Source organism: Geotrypetes seraphini, chromosome 3 (genome assembly GCF_902459505.1).
Source record: "Geotrypetes seraphini chromosome 3, aGeoSer1.1, whole genome shotgun sequence".
Lineage (NCBI taxonomy): Eukaryota > Metazoa > Chordata > Amphibia > Gymnophiona > Dermophiidae > Geotrypetes > Geotrypetes seraphini.
In genome coordinates this window covers 73560848-73577330 of record NC_047086.1, presented here as the reverse complement: position 1 = coordinate 73577330, position 16483 = coordinate 73560848, and the positions used below count along the sequence as shown (strand labels likewise).

The 16483-nt window shown below is 44.5% G+C and overlaps 1 protein-coding gene across 1 annotated transcript in view; it reads right to left on the bottom strand.

The window, feature by feature from the left end:
* CSMD1 (CUB and Sushi multiple domains 1) overlaps positions 1-16483 on the bottom strand; it is a 2397241-nt gene that overhangs the window by 821749 nt on the left and 1559009 nt on the right. The window contains exon 14 of the mRNA XM_033936341.1: positions 12434-12628. Within this exon, the coding sequence (XP_033792232.1) occupies positions 12434-12628 (195 nt within the window). The remainder of the gene's footprint in view (positions 1-12433; positions 12629-16483) is intronic.

The following is a 16483-nucleotide window of genomic DNA, read 5'->3' as shown; positions in this document are numbered from 1 at the left end:
CACGCCTGCTTCTGCTTTAAAGCGCTAAACAGACTTGCCCCTAAATACATAATTGACCTTTTCTCCTTCTCTGCCAACAGACACAAGAGAAGCTTTCATTCCTACTTCGTTTCCCCCCAGTTAGAGGTTATAAACTGAAAAAACACCATGAACACCTTCTTTCACATCAAGCAGTATTGTGGGGTAAAGACCTAGATCAACTGCTTTCGCCCACTACTTATGAGGAATTCAGAAAACGTCTAAAAACTCAACTGTTCCTAAAGTATCTAGACAACTGACCCACTCATCTTCTTTCTCCTCCATAGTGATTCATCTGTCCTATTAATCTCTTTCGCCTCAACAACGCATTTCCGGTCCTATTAACTCTCCTCTTCCCCCCTCTTAAATTCAATCAATTTGTACCTTGCTTAATCTATTGTAAACTGCATAGAACTTAACGGTATTGCGGTATATAAACTGTTATTATTATTATTATTATTCTAATGCTAGAACAGTGGTTCTTGCTTGGTTACAGCTACTTAGCATCTTCACAGGAGTATCAACTTAAAGGCCAGCATTTAATAAATAAGGAAGAGTTTGGCTTCTATTAAGCAATTAAGTCAGCAATTGATGTTCAACCGAGAACCTTTCTACTTTAATCTCTCTTCTGTTTATATGTCCTTAACTCACGGAGGTGTGCCCTGAAGGGCTGTTCCTTCCTGTTCTAGATCTCCCTATCTTAGTATTCTCTGAGGTTTTATTTCCCCTTGAATAGATCACACCCTTCTGACTAAGCAATCTAGAGCTAGAACTCTCCTCATGTGGCCTAGTGCGAGAGTGTACTTAAGGGGAATTGGGTTTATTTCACACACTTCATCAAAGATGCACACATTAGTTTGATCCTTTTCTGCCATTTTTCTGCGACCTAACAAATAAATATATATAAGTTAGAATGTTGCTTGTCCTTAACTTGCTATGATGTGAAATAAAGAAAACTATACACCATTAAACTTCTGTATTATTCCTTTAAATATAGGCCCTATTTTACATAGGCGCACTAAGAGGCTCATAATCGAAAGAGAAAAACGTCCAAAAACCGGCCTAAGTCGACATTTGGACGAACATTTCTCAAAAACGTCCAAGCGCCGATAATCAAACCGGGTTTTGGACGTATTTCTAAACAACTTAGGCCCTCATAGTGCCGCTCAACGTCCAAAGCTAAACGGGGCGTTTCGGGAGGCGTGTCAAGGGCGGGAGTTGGGTAGGACGTGGGCTGGCTTAGACTTAGTTGTACAGCATGTATAACCAAAAGTGATACAGCCCATGATTGACGGAACTTGGACGTTGTGACTTAGACCATTTGAAATATGGTCTAAGTCACAAAAACCCACCTAAACTTACCAGATATGCACTGAAAACACATAAAACAGACCCCCACACACTACCACAGTGGTCACCGACCCCCCCCCCATAAAAATTTTAATCAAAACTTTAAAATTCAGCCTTCAGACCAGCATCACCTGGCCGCCTGGCATAGGAAAGCCTAGTCGTCCAGCAAAGAGGCAGCTTAAGTCATCTTGGGGGTGAGTTAGGGACCCATAGAGAGGAGGACCCATGCCCATAAGCCCTGAAATCACTGCATTTATACTTAAACATGTGCACAGCCCTATACACCCCTGGAGGTGGTATGGGGGGCTCACCATCACCTATAAGGGAGCTATAGTGAGGAGAAGCCATGGCACCCTGTTTGTGAGGTTCACAGCAGTGCCCTGTAAGGTGCCCCACTATTTAGGTGCCCTGTCTGGGTGTTCTGTCCATCACTTTGCAGGCCCCTCCCACGTCCAACAGGGCTTGTTCTAGACGTTTTGGACTTGGACGGACAGTTGGACGAAAATGTGCTTTAAAGATCGATGTTTTAGCAGCTTGGACGATCAGATCTTCAGGACTTATAATTGGACAATTTTTGAAAGTCAAAAGACGTTGGACGTCTCTTTCGAAAATGGGACTTAGGCTCTTTTTGATTTTGGACGACTTGTGAAATGGACGTAAATGGACTTAGACGTCCCTTTCGATTATGCCCCTCCACGCGTTTTAGCGTGGATTTAGCGTTTGTTAAATCAGCACTTGTGTTAACGCGTCCATAGGATAACATGCACACGTTAGCATTTAGCGTGCGCTAAATATCTTAGTGTACCTTTGTAAAAGAGGGGGTTAAAGGGATACATTTTCAAAAAGATTTGTATGGTTAGCATCCGTGGCTAACCACATAAATCTTTGTGTGAAAATTTTGCGCTAGCTAAACAATTAAACTTCCAGCAAAGATTATCCATATAAGAAAATAAGGGAGCAGAGACCCTCTGTAGATAGGGGAAGGGCCCAAAGGTATCAAATAGTGGTGATATTATCAATAAAATTGTTTACTGGGACACACAAAGAATAGTCCTAATAGATAGGGTTACTGAATATTGGGTATAAAGATAAGTAGATAATCTATTTGCCTATCTTCATGCTGAAGCCTTGGGTCTGAATAATGCTTTCATGCTTTACAACAATGGTTCTCAGCCCAGTTTTTGGGACACACCAAGCCAATCAGATTTTCATAATATACATAAAGAATATGCATGATATTTAGATAGATTTGCATCCAAGGAAGAAAATGAATGCCAATGTGAGTCATGCATATTAATTATGGATATTCTGAAACTCTGGCTATTTGAGTCCTGAGGACTGGATTGCGAACCCCTGCACAACTGTGCATAAAGCACAGTTACTTACCGTAACAGGTGTTATCCAGGGACAGCAGGCAGATATTCTTAACGCATGGGCGACATCACCGACGGAGCCCCGGTACGGACACTTTTAACTAGAAAGTTCTAGTTGGCCGCACCATGCATGCGCGGGTGCCTTCCCGTTCGACGGAGGAGAGCGTGGTCCCCAGTTAAGATAAGCCAGCTAAGAAGCCAACCCTGGGAGGAGGGTGGGTCGTAAGAATATCTGCCTGCTGTCCCTGGATAACACCTGTTACGGTAAGTAACTGTGCTTTATCCCAGGACAAGCAGGCAGCATATTCTTAACACATGGGTGACCTCCAAGCTAACAGAGAGGGAGGAGGGATGGTTGGCCATTAGGAAAACAAATTTTGTAACATAGATTGGCCGAAGTGCCCATCCCGTCTGGAGAAGGCATCCAGACAGTAGTGAGAAGTGAATGTGTGAACTGAGGACCAAGTGGCAGCTTTGCAGATCTCCTCGATGGGCGTGGAGCGGAGGAAAGCCACAGAAGCAGCCATAGCTCTGACCCTGTGGGCCGTGACAGCACCTTCCAGTGAGAGACCGGCCCGAGCATAACAGAACGCAATGCAGGCAGCAAGCCAGTTAGAAAGCGTCCGTTTAGAGACAGGGCGACCTAGACGGTTAGGGTCGAAGGACAAAAAGAGCTGAGGGGACGAGCTAAGATCAACCGACCAAAAACTTCTTTTCATTCCATCCTTAAAAGAATCCTATTATACTCGTAAAACCAACTTTGCAATAACTGCACCCACATTATGGAATTCTCTTCCTCAATTTCTCCGTGACGAACTTCAATTACCCAAATTCAAGACTAAGCTTAAAACTTTCCTATTTCAAGATGCCTTTGATAAATCATAATCTAAACTTTTTTATATATATTTTTCTCAGCCTTATCCTCATCAACCATGCACCCTTACCCTTCTCATTCTATCCTTCCCCCTCTATCTCATTTCTTCTAAATTATGTAACTTTTCCCTTCCTCCCCATTTATCCTCACTTTCCAGTTTGTCAGTTTACGTCATTTACGTTCACTTCATTTACTTTTGTGCACTTACTATTATTTCTTTCTAATTTTTTCTCTCTTTTAAATTTTATTGTTAACCGGTCAGATATTTGTTTTATGATCGGGATATTAAAAACTAATAAACTTGGAAACTTGGACGAGCGGTGAGCCCTGGTACGGTCAAGGTAGTATGCAAGGGCATGCTTACAGTCCAGCGTGTATAATGCCTGTTCCCCAGGATGAGAATGGGGCTTAGGGAAAAAGACAGGTAACACAATGGATTGGTTGAGGTGGAAGTCCGAGACCACCTTGGGAAGAAATTTAGGATGGGTACGCAGAACTACCTTGTCATGGTGAAAAACCGTGAAAAGTGGGTCAGCGACCAGTGCATGTAGCTCACTAACCCTCCTGGCAGAGGTGATGGCGATGAGGAAGAGCACCTTCCATGTCAGAAATTTGAGTGAAGTTGTGGCAAGAGGCTCAAATGGAGGTTTCATGAGGGCTGAGAGAACCACGTTCAGGTCCCAGACGACTGGAGGAGGCTTCAGCGGTGGTTTGACATTGAAGAGGCCTCTCATGAACCGGGAAACCAGGGGATGAGCCGTGAGAGGTTTTCCGAGGATAGGCTCATGAAACGCAGTGATGGCACTGAGGTGGACTCTGATTGAGGTAGATTTGAGGCCAGCGTCGGAGAGAGAAAGCAAATAGTCCAGTATAGTTTCTACCGCCAATGAGGCGGGATCGTGATGATGAAGTAGACACCAAGAGGAGAACCGGGTCCATTTCTGATGGTAACATTGGAGGGTGGCCGGTTTCCTGGAGGCATCCAAAATACGATGGACAGGCTGAGACAGGTTCTCTGGAGAGGTCAGCCCGAGAGAAACCAAGCTGTCAGGTGGAGCGAAGACAGATTGGGATGCAGTAGAGACTGATGCTGCTGTGTAAGTAGAGTAGGAAACACAGGAAGAGGAATGGGCTCCCTGGAGCTGAGCTGGAGCAGGAGGGAGAACCAGTGTTGGTGAGGCCACCGAGGAGCGATGAGAATCATGGTGGCTCTGTCCCTGTGGAGTTTGAACAATGTCCGCAACATCAGAGGTAGTGGAGGAAAGGCATAGAGGAACCGATCCGTCCAGTCGAGCAGGAATGCATCCGGGGCCAGACGGTGAGGAGAGAAGAGTCTGGAACAGAACTGGGGCAGCTGATGGTTGTGAGGAGCTGCAAAGAGGTCCACTTGCGGAGTGCCCCAGCGCGCAAAGATGGAGCGGAGTGTGGGAGGATCCAGAGTCCACTCGTGAGGTTGAAGGATGCGGCTGAGATTGACGGCCAGGGAGTTCTGTTCACCCTGGATATATACAGCCTTGAGGAAGAGACTGTGGGCCGTGGCCCAGGACCAGATGCGGATGGCCTCCTGACAGAGGAGGGGAGATCCGGTGCCGCCTTGCTTGTTTATGTAGTACATGGCGACCTGGTTGTCTGTGCACAGAAGAAGGACCTGAGGGTAGAGAAGGTGCTGGAAGGCTTTGAGAGCATAGAACATGGCTCTGAGTTCCAGGAAATTGATGTGATGTAGACGCTCCTGAGGGGTCCAGAGACCCTGAGTGCGAAGATCTCCCAAGTGAGCTCCCCACGCATAGGGGGAGGCATCCGTGGTGATAGTCATGGAGTGAGGGGGCAGATGAAAGAGTAGACCCCTGGAAAGATTTGAGGAGTTCAACCACCATTGAAGAAATTGCTGAAGAGACGATGTCACAGAGATGGGATGAGAAAGAGGATCCGAGGTCTGTGACCATTGGTTGGCTAGAGTCCACTGAGGTGTCCTGAGGTGGAGTCGTGCCAGAGGAAGTACATGGACCGTCGAGGCCATGTGGCCCAGGAGGACCATCATCTGCCGAGCTGGGATGGAGTGATGAAGGAGCACCTGACGACAGAGATGGAGCAGGGTCCGTTGTCGGTCGGCGGGAAGAAACGCCCTCATCAGAGTGGTGTCCAGAACTGCTCCAATGAATTGAAGTCGCTGTGTGGGAAGCAGATGCGACTTGGGGTAGTTGATCTCGAACCCCAGGAGATGGAGGAAAGAGATGGTGTGTTGTGTGGCTTGCAGCACAAGCGGAGACGTAGGAGCTTTCACCAACCAATCGTCCAAGTACGGGAACACCTGGAGGTTGTGAGACCTGAGGAAGGCCGCCACCACAATAAGGCACTTGGTGAACACCCTGGGTGATGATGCAAGGCCAAAGGGTAGCACTTTGTACTGATAGTGGCGGTGCTGTACCTGAAATCGGAGGTAGCGATGTGAAGTCAGATGGATTGGAATGTGAGTGTAGGCCTCTTTGAGGTCTAGGGAACATAGCCAGTCGTGTTGAGAGAGAAGCGGGTAAAGCGTGGCAAGGGAGAGCATTCTGAACTTTTCCTTGACCAGACACTTGTTGAGGTTCCGGAGATCGAGGATGGGACGGAGGTCTCCTGTCTTCTTGGGAACCAGGAAGTAGCGGGAGTAGAATCCCCGACCCCTTTGGTCTGGGGGTACCTCTTCGATGGCATTGAGAAGAAGGAGGGATTGGACCTCCCTCAGGAGGAGGGGGGATTGAGAGGAGTGAGAAACAGACTCTATGGGAGGATTGTCCGGTGGAAGAGTCTGGAAATTGAGAGAGTAGCCGTGGCGAATGATGTTGAGGACCCACAGGTCTGATGTGATGACCTCCCAACGGTTGAGGAAGAGTTGAAGACGTCCTCCTATCGGCTGAGGAAGAGGCAAGGATGGTGGGAGACTGGCTATGCCCTGGAGAAAAGAGTCAAAAGGGCTGAGATGGTTTTGACTGCGGGAGAGGCTTGGTCGGTGGGTGAGACTGAACGTGCCTGAGTATGGTGCTGCTGACGAGGCCGGCGAGACTGTTGTTGTTGAGGCGGGTTGAGAGGTCTGGCCGAGAACCTGCATTGATAGGAAGACTGCTGTTTGTAGGGGCGAGCAGGAGGAGTTTTCTTCTTAGGTTTGATCAGGGTATCCCACCTGGCCTCGTGTGCCGAGAGTTTCTGGGTAGTTGAGTCCAGGGACTCCCTAAAGAGTTCATCACCAAGACAAGGTGCGTTGGCTAGGCGGTCTTGGTGATTAATATCGAGGGCAGAAACTCTCAGCCAGGCTAAGCGCCTCATGGCAACAGCCAAGGCAGATGCTCGAGAGGTCAGCTCAAAAGAGTCATAAATGGAGCACACCATAAATTTCCTGAGTTGGAGCAAACTGGAAAGTTGTTGTTGAAAAACCGGGACCTTGCGTTCAGGGATGTACTTTTGGAAGGAGGAGAGTTGTTGCACCAAATGCTTCATATAGAAGGAGAAGTGGAAGGTGTAATTATTAGCTCTGTTGGCAAGCATGGAATTCTGATAAAGGCGCTTGCCAAATTTATCCATCGTTCTGCCCTCTCTGCCAGGAGGAGTAGAGGCATAAACACTGGAGCCCTGGGTTTTCTTTAAAGTGGACTCCACTAGAAGGGATTCATGGGGTAGTTGAGGTTTGTCGAACCCCGGGATAGGAATGACCCTATATAAACTATCCAGTTTTCGAGGTGCACCCGGTACCGTGAGAGGGTTTTCCCAATTTTTGTAAAAAGTTTCCCATAAGATGTCGTGGACGGGTAACTTTAAAAATTCTTTGGGGGGTTGTTCAAAGTCCAGGGTGTCAAGGAAAGCCTGGGACTTCTTAGAGTCGGACTCCAAAGGGATAGACAGAGCTGCCGACATTTCTCGTAGAAATTTTGTGAATGAGGACTGTTCAGGTTTGGAACTGGTATCGACCATCGATGGTTCCTCGTCCGTTGATGAAGCCTCATCATCGGTACCAGGTGGGGATTCTTCCCATAAGTCCGGGTCCCTGACGTATGCGCGGGACGGGACGGTGGTGCGGATGGCTCAGTATGGCGAGTCTTAGAGAGGGATTTGCCAGAGCGCATCGAGACGGTACTGGGGGAGGAAGATCGGTGCAGGTCCTGGTCTCGGAGGGACTGGTGTCGGTCTCGATGTCAGGGAGGGTCGGCATCAGAGCGTGGTTGCACCGGAGGATGAAGTGGTTCAGCCGCGAGTACCGGCATGGAGGTGTTCAACGGTACTGATGGTGTCGACACCGGTGGTGTGGTGTGAGGCTCGGGCCGGTCCGGCACCGAAAGGAGTGGGGCCAACAGTGTGGGCAACAAGTGCTGGAGTTGTTGTTGTAGTTGCTCCTGCAGTTGGGTTTGGAGTATGGCCGCAATGCAGTCGTCCAGAGGGGGCACAGGTACCGCTTTTTTCTTTTTCGGTACCATAGGTGCCGCTCTATGCCCCGGCGATGAGGCGGCCGATGACGAGGCACTCACCGAAATCGGGGCGGAGCGTTTGCGGGGTCGGCGTGATGCCGGGAGGACCGGCGTCACCGGTGTGGCAGGAGGGCGCTCAAGGGAAGTGGAAGGCTTCTTAGCCGGCTTACCTGGTGCCAGCGACCCCGAGGAAGGATCAGGCGGTGTCGAAGTAGTCGGTGCCGACTTTTGCGATGCCGTTGACGGCGCGGCTGATTCCATGGCAGATCCGGTGCCGAAAAGAATATTTTGTTGGATCTGTCTATTTTTAATGTACGTTTTTTAAGAGTAGCACAGCGGGTGCAGGTGTCAGCCCGATGCTCTGGACCCAGGCACTGTAGGCACCAATTGTGCGGGTCAGTGAGAGATATCGGGCGTGCACACCGCTGGCACTTCTTAAAGCCCGGCTGAGGGGGCATGAAGGGAAACACGGCCTCCGCAAAATCAAAACCAGAGGCCTGTATGGTGACAACAGGCCCTGCCGGGGCCGGTTCGAAAAATAAAGAGAAAACAAAGTTGTTGGTTTTTTTTTGGAATTTAAAACGAAAAAGAAACCCGAAGGTAAAAGAAGAAAAAGGAAGACAAAAACGCGAGCGGGAAGGCAAAATCCGATATTTCAACGGCCGTTGAAAAATACATGCGTCTTCTTCGCTCCGCGGAAACGAAAAAACTGGGGACCACGCTCTCCTCCGTCGAGCGGGAAGGCACCCGCGCATGCGCGGTGCGGCCAACTAAAACTTTCTAGTTAAAAGTGTCCGTACCGGGGCTCCGTCGGTGACGTCACCCATGCGTTAAGAATATGCTGCCTGCTTGTCCTGGGATAATTTCTATTCTAACTATTTTCAAATTTGAGAGAACTGCACATTTTTATGCTGTTTGCATTCTATAAATGTGTTTTTCATTTTTAGTGGCAGCCACAGTATCATACAACTGTCACACAGTAATAAAATAAGTTTATTTCATTTATACTTAAACTTGCCAAGGAACATTAACCTCACTTTCCAGCAAGATTTCTGGCCAAACCTTTTGATCCTAGTATACAGTTGTGCAATATATACTGTCTAGCAGTGTAATTTATTGTCCCGTCATCAGTCTTCTGAGACTAGTATCAGATATTTTTGTGACTTTCATACTGTAATATGTTTCTACTGAGGGCATTATTCTATGTGATTGCAAATCTTTAATCTGCTTCAAATTAGTTAAAACATGGTCCATAGTACTAAAAAGCTCACTGCTCTTTGTAATCAGATTAGCTAAGTACCTTCATTTTATCAATATTTATAACAAACATTAACTCTAGCAAGCTGAGATTTTTGCTCTCTGAAGTAAATCTAGAAGCAAAATTTTCTTCAAACCAATTCCCTTTATATGAAGTATTTGTTGTTTTCTTTTTCATTTCTAATAAAGAAGGAAAAAGTTATAGTATATGTGCAATGACGACACATACTGTAAATTTTACATTACAGGGTAACTTTATTGCTTATAAGCAAATCAAAATCATATATGGCAGTCTACAATGGTTTTTTTTTCCAGCTTTGGGTATATTTTGTACACTGCTTTTGTTCAGTTGCATCAACGTTTAATTCCATACCAATTTTATTCTATTTTATGCTATGTTCTTCCTCTATAATATTACCAAAATCCGACCCTTCCTCTCTGAGCACACTACCAAAACATTTATCCACACCCTCATCACCTCATGCTTAGACTACTGCAACTTGCTACTCTCAGGACTTCTGCTTTGCCATCTCATTCCCCTCCAATCCAACCAGAATTCGGCTGCATAACTCATATTCCGGGAGAGCCTTATTTCTCACGTTACTCCTCTCCTAAAGTCACTTCATTGGCTTCCCATCCGTTTCCGAATGCAATTCAGACTCCTCATACTTACCTACCAATGAACTCACTCAGCTGCCTCTCACTATCTCTTTTCACTTATCTCCCTCTATGATCCTCCCGTGAGCTCTGCTTAGCTGTTAAGTCCCTCCTATTTGTGCCCTTCTCTTCAGCTGCCAACTCTAGTCTTCGTCCCTTCTGCCTTGCTGCACCTTATGCTTGGAACAAGCTGCCTGAATCCCTATAGCAGGCTCTGTCTCTGGCAGTGTTCAAGTCCCAATTAAAAGCCCACCTCTTCGAGAATGCTTTTGACTCCTCTCACCTTGGGTTCTGCAACCCCAACCCTGTATGTCATGTCTGCCTGTCCAAGTTAGATTGTAAGCTTTTCCGAGCAGGGACCAAGTATAAATGCCAAAATTTACAGTGCTACATATACCTTTCAGCACTATATAAGTGATAAGTAGTAGTAGTAGTAATAGTTATATGCAATCTTCTATCCTAAATACACAAATTCCTCATTAATTATTCAACAATCGCCTGGGCACCAGTGCAATTATCTGGCGAAAGAAAAAGCCTCATTCTCAATGGTGAGGAAAAATTACTTCACCAAGCATACAATCATAGACATAAAAAAACTTTTGTATATCACCGCTTGGAAAAAGCCCCCGTATCAAATGTAAAAATGTAATAATGTTTTTACAAATATGCTTTGTGTAGTCAGCAAACGATTGTTTCATAGCAAAATATGCTACTTATTCAGGGCCAAAAGCGCCAGCATAGCAGTCCAACAATTTGATGCGCTGTCCCTCTGCATTCTGCCAAATCCTCATTAGTTAGAGTTCTGGATGAGTTTCAGGCAATGGTATATAGTAGGGTCGGCAGGGGGTGCGGTCCGCCCAGGAACAAATATTTTAATGAAGCAGTTTCACACCTAGGAACAAAGGGCTCCTTTTATTAAGCTGCATTAGGGCTTTAACACGAGGAATAGCTGGTGTTAGTTCTAGCCGCGTAGCGTGGGGTTAGTGCGCGCTAATCTGCTGCATGCGCTAAAAACGCTAGTGCACCATAGTAAAAGGAGCCCAACGTTTTATAAAGAGTTGTGCTTCTCCTGATGCAGCAGTGTGAGTGAAACAAGGATTCTCTTGTTGAGAAAATATTTGCTCCTGTTCCTGTTCCTTTTGCTCGAATTTGGATTACAATCATTGGTTGAATCGTTGGTTTGGAAAGGACTGTGCAACAGAACGACGCTAATGTGAAGCTAAGTTTGAACTTCTTTCTGGATTCAATGTCGGATGTTTTTTGCCACACCCTGGAAACAGATTAACTTCTTTTTGATTTGAAATTTCTTACCCCCTTCTTTTACTACGGTGTGCTATGCTTTTTAGTGCGTGCTAAATGTTAGCGCTCACTAAACACACGCTAAATGCTGACACGTGCATGCTATCCTATGGATGCATTAGTGGTTAGCGCATGCGTTGGTTTAGCGCGCACTAAATATGTGTTAAAACGCTTAGCGCACCTTAGTAAAAGAGGGCCTTAGTGTTCTTTTATAGTTAATTATATTATTTTCTCCACTCTTTTTTTTTCATTCTTGATTTAATTTTTAGTGTCTTTCTTATAAAATTAATTCTGAATAATATATTTATTTATTTATTCATTCATTCAATTTTCTCTATCGTTCCCCCAAGGGAGATCAGAACGGTTTATATCAGTGGTTCCCAAACCTGTCCTGGGGGACCCCCAGCCAGTCAGGTTTTCAAGATATCCCTAATGAATATGCATGAGAGAGATTTGCATATAATGGAAGTGACAGGTATGCAAATCTCTCTCATGCATATTCATTAGGGATATCTTGAAAACCTGACTGGCTGAGGGGTTTCCCAGGACAGGTTTGGGAACCACTGGTTTATATGATTGCTTGTTAATATTTCATTAATTATGTAAACTAATATATTTTAAATTTGGAAAATTTAAGAACATAAGAATTGCCATACTGGGACAGACCAAAAGTCCATCAAGCTCAGTATCCTGTTTCCAACAGTGGCAAACTCAGGGCCCAAGTACCTAGCTAGATCCCAAGTAGTAAAACAGATTTTATGCTGTTTACCTAGGAATACAACGTGGATTTCTCCAAGCCATCTCAATAATGGCCTCTGGACTTCTCTTTTAGGAAATTACCCAAACCTTTTTTAAACCCTGCTAAGCTAACTGATGCAAATAATATGTATAAACATGCTTAGTACACTGAGGAATTAGTGCAAATGCTCATGAATACTACAGTAGGTTCTTAGTAAGCATGAACACAGATCAGAATTTTCTAAGCATAGATTTTGGACTGCCTTTGCTTAGATTCAATCCAGTCATTTTAAGATTAAGTAGAAAAACTCCAAAAGTGAAACAAATGTCCTTCCCCCTCATATGAATGAAATGTAGATTAACAGAAAATATTGTGTTTCAGTATTATTACAAATACAGGTGTACTGAGAAGATTATCAGCACTTTACCTTCACATCGTGGGACTGTTGAGCTCCAGACAACATTTCCTTCCTGGATTATGCAAGTGATGGATTCAGAGCCCTGAGTTTTTATGAAACCTTCATCACAGTGAAAAGAAACAGAACTCCCAAGCAGAAACCTATCACCAAAACGTCTTCCATTGGTGGGAATTCCGGGATCATGACACTCATTCTGACCAAAGGCTGTGAAAGAAACGAAAGGTAGTTTTGTGCAGAAATAGTTGGGACATTTGGATACAGCAAGTTCATATGCATCAATATTTCCTGTTTTGGGTAATTCCATATCAACTTGTCCAATTTCAAGGAGGGTCTCCACTTGGCATCTTCCACAGATACAAAAAAAAGTAGCTCAAATAAAGGGGCCCTTAACTCTAGACCTAGTTGAGACCATGCCCCAAAACTTTGGATATCTTCATTAGAAGTCTCTGAAAAAATTCCATCAATTTCTGAGTGATCGAGTGGGGAGCTTTGATTCACTAGACATGGAATGACCTTTTTACATGTTCTAAATATATTGAAAAATGCATACAGCTGTATAATAATGATTGACTGTAAAATAAAACAGCAATGCCAGGTTAAAAATATTAAAGCATATTACAAAAATGATCTAGCTATACTAACCCCCTCTTTTACAAAGGTGCGCTATACTTTTTAGTGAACGCTAAACATTGGCATGCACTAAAAACACGCTAAACGCTAACACGTGCATGTTATCCTATGGATGCATTCACAGTTAGCGTATGCGTTGATTTAGCATGCGCTAAAACGCTTAGCGCACCTTTGTAAAAGAGGACCTAAGAGAACATATTTTCTAGGCTATAGATTTTAACCAACAAGCATTGATAAAACATTCCTGATGCAACCAAATTAAGGATCCCTTCTACTAGTGTACAGTGAAAGCTGGGCTTAGTGTGTTTTAATGTGGGACTGTCCCATACGTTAAACTCAGATTTACAGCAGAATTAAAGTCAGACTCTTTTTTTCAGGTTGTGAGCTAATGTTCCCATTAGTTTGCAGCACCTGCACATAAAATAACAACAATGTGGAAGCATTTAGGGAGAAATTCTGAGGCATTTAAAGTTAGACACCTAACTTAATTAGTAAATTGGCTTCAATAATAAGCTTTATCAAGCTCAGAAATGAAAAAAATAAAATAAAACTTAATTGGATGATAGGCACAATTCTACAAAAGATAGGTGCATATCACATGGCACCTAATGACACCTAACTCCACAGTAAGTATGTTTAGTGGTGGTGAAAAACTTAGGCATATATTAAGTATGATTCTACTACTATAGGCAATCCCCAGGTTAAGAATTAGTTCATATTTTATAAAACAATTCCTAAGTTGAATTTGTATGTAATTCAGATCTTGCTTCTCTTCACAAAGCCACAGGCAGTGCTTCCTACACATGGCTAGCTGCTAACTCAGAAGCTTTCCCTCTAAACATAGGGTAGTGGAAAACTTTCTTTTTATTTATATATTTATTTATTTATTCATTCAATTTTTTAGCCCATCCTCCCAAAGGAGCCCAGAATGGGTTACAAACTACATCCATAATAATCGAGACAGGACAGAGATGACATAATATACATAAATTACAATATAGACATGACAATAAAACATATGCACTAAGTAACATCTGGTGAGATTAGGTGGCGTAGGTGTGTTGACTGAGTGGCATTTCTGGGTGAATGACTTTAAGGCGCTGGGTTTGTAAAGAGGAAGGTTTTCACGGCCTTCCTGAAGTTCCAGAGTCCATCTAGTGATCTAGCAGATGGGGGGATGGTGTGCCAAAGTCTGGGTATGAAATGTGAGTAGGAGCGTTTGCGGGCTGTTTCAGTTTTGAAGGAGCGGCCAGTAAGGTCAGTCGTTTTCTCCTTGGGACCTCAGTGGCTGCTTTGGGAAGTAGATTTGTAGTTTAGTTTTCATGTAGTATGGAATCGTTTCATGGAATGTTTTGAACGCAAGGAGCAGGGCCTTGAAGGTGCAGCGTTTTTGAATGGGCAGCCAGAGCATGGAAGCTAATGCATGGGTAACATGGTCGCAGATGCCTAGGTTTTTCAGAAGGTGGATTGCAGCGTTTTGCACCCTTTGGAGGCGGAGAGAGTTTTGGTAGGCAAGCCCACTAGTAGAGTGTTACAATAGTCTATGCGGGATAGTACAAAAGTGTAGAGTAGTTGGGCAAATTCGGGATCTGAGAAGTATGAATGTATGGTTTTTAGTTGGCAGAAGTAGTAGAAGGAGGATGATACTAGTTTGGATACGTGATCTGTCATTGATAAGTTAGAATCAATACAGGTTTTGAAGAGGTTCTGTTCCATTAGTTTTGGAGTAGTAATTGATAAGTTAGAGCCAAGAGTTACTCCTAGGCTGCAGATGTTGTCTTTGGGTGTAAGGGTGTTTATGCCCCAGGAAAAGGATGGACGGGGGCATACGCAAAGATCTAAACTTACAGCACTGTTATAAATATAATCTGTTATCTTCATCTTATCGTAACTTTACGTTGCTATTTATCCCCAACAGGTCCTGTCGGACATTACCTACTAAAATGAACATATTACATTTTCGCTCAGCAAACTGTATTTCTATACTATTGCCTCCTGAGGTCTCTGATCTCTATATTTCCTCTGAATATCTACTTATTGTATTTCACTGAATGTCCAGCACTCTTGATTGTAAACCGCCTAGAACATAAGAACATAAGCAGTGCCTCCGCCGGGTCAGACCATAGGTCCATCCTGCCCAGCAGTCCGCTCCCGCGGCGGCCCAAACAGTTCACGACCTGTCTAAATCACCAGAAGGGGCCCCCATGCCTCCTTGGTTTCCTAATTGAGTCCTATCTTCCTATCAAAGTCCTAGCCCTCTGGTCTTGCACCTGCATGACCTGGTTGGGTTTCTACATTTATTTTCTGGTTAGCTTTCTCAGTATCCTAGAAGTCGCAAGATTGTGGCGGTATAGAAGAATAAAGTTATTATTATTATTATTATTATCTTTGTGGATCCAGAGAAGTTCTGTCTTGGATTCATTTAACTGTAACTTGTTCCCGGTCATCCAGGGCTTTATTTCAGTTAAACAAGATTGGAGGTTATAGATTTGTGTGTCTCAGTGACGGCCTAGGGGAAGACAGAGTTGTAGGTCGTCAGTGAAAGAGTGGATTCTGATTCGGTGTTTTCCCGCTATGTCCAGTACTGGTTTGACAGAAAGGTTGAAGAGGAGAGGTGATAATAAGGCTCCCTGAGGCACTCCATAGTGGAGTGGTTTGGGTTCAGATAAGGATTTTCCTAGTAGAACTCTCTGCGATCTGTCGGTCAGGAATGAAGAGAACCATTGAAGTGCGTTGTCACGGATTCCAATGGTCTTTAGCCTGGACAAGAGGACAGAGTGGTCGATGGTGTCAAAGGCAGCACTGAGGTCTAATAGTACCAGCAATGCATCATTTCTGTTGTCTAGGATTTTCCAGCAGTCATCTAAGATGTCCAAAAGCACTGTTTCTGTGCTGTGGTGTTTTCTGAAGCTTGATTGGAAGTTGGAGAGGGTGACGTTTGTCTCCATGAAGTCTTGCAATTGCATGAGTACTGTCTTTTCCAATATTTTTGAGATGAATTGGAGGTTTGAGACAGGTTTGAAGCTTCTTGGGTTGTCTGGGTCCATGGTTGTTTTTTTCAGGAGTGGTTTTACTATGGTAGATTCCAGCTCAGTGGAACTACACCTGTGATAAGGGACTCGTTTATTAGGGGTAGGATGGATTACAGGAATACCTCGTTTGTGTCCAGAAGTTTAGTGGAGGGACTTGGGTCCAGGATCAAGGTTGTGGGGCATACAGAGTTGATTATGGTTGTGAGGTCTTTGTGGGAGAATGGTTTGAAACTGTTCAAGGTTTCTGTCCCAAGGTGCCCTCCCAAAGTCTGATCCTAGTATTCTTCCCATCTTCTCTACCTCCTTGAGGCCCCTCTTGCATCCCTTTCCATCTGTTTCAGTCTTCCTTCTCCACTACAACATCCAGCATTTCTCCTTCTCATCTCTCTCTTCCTTA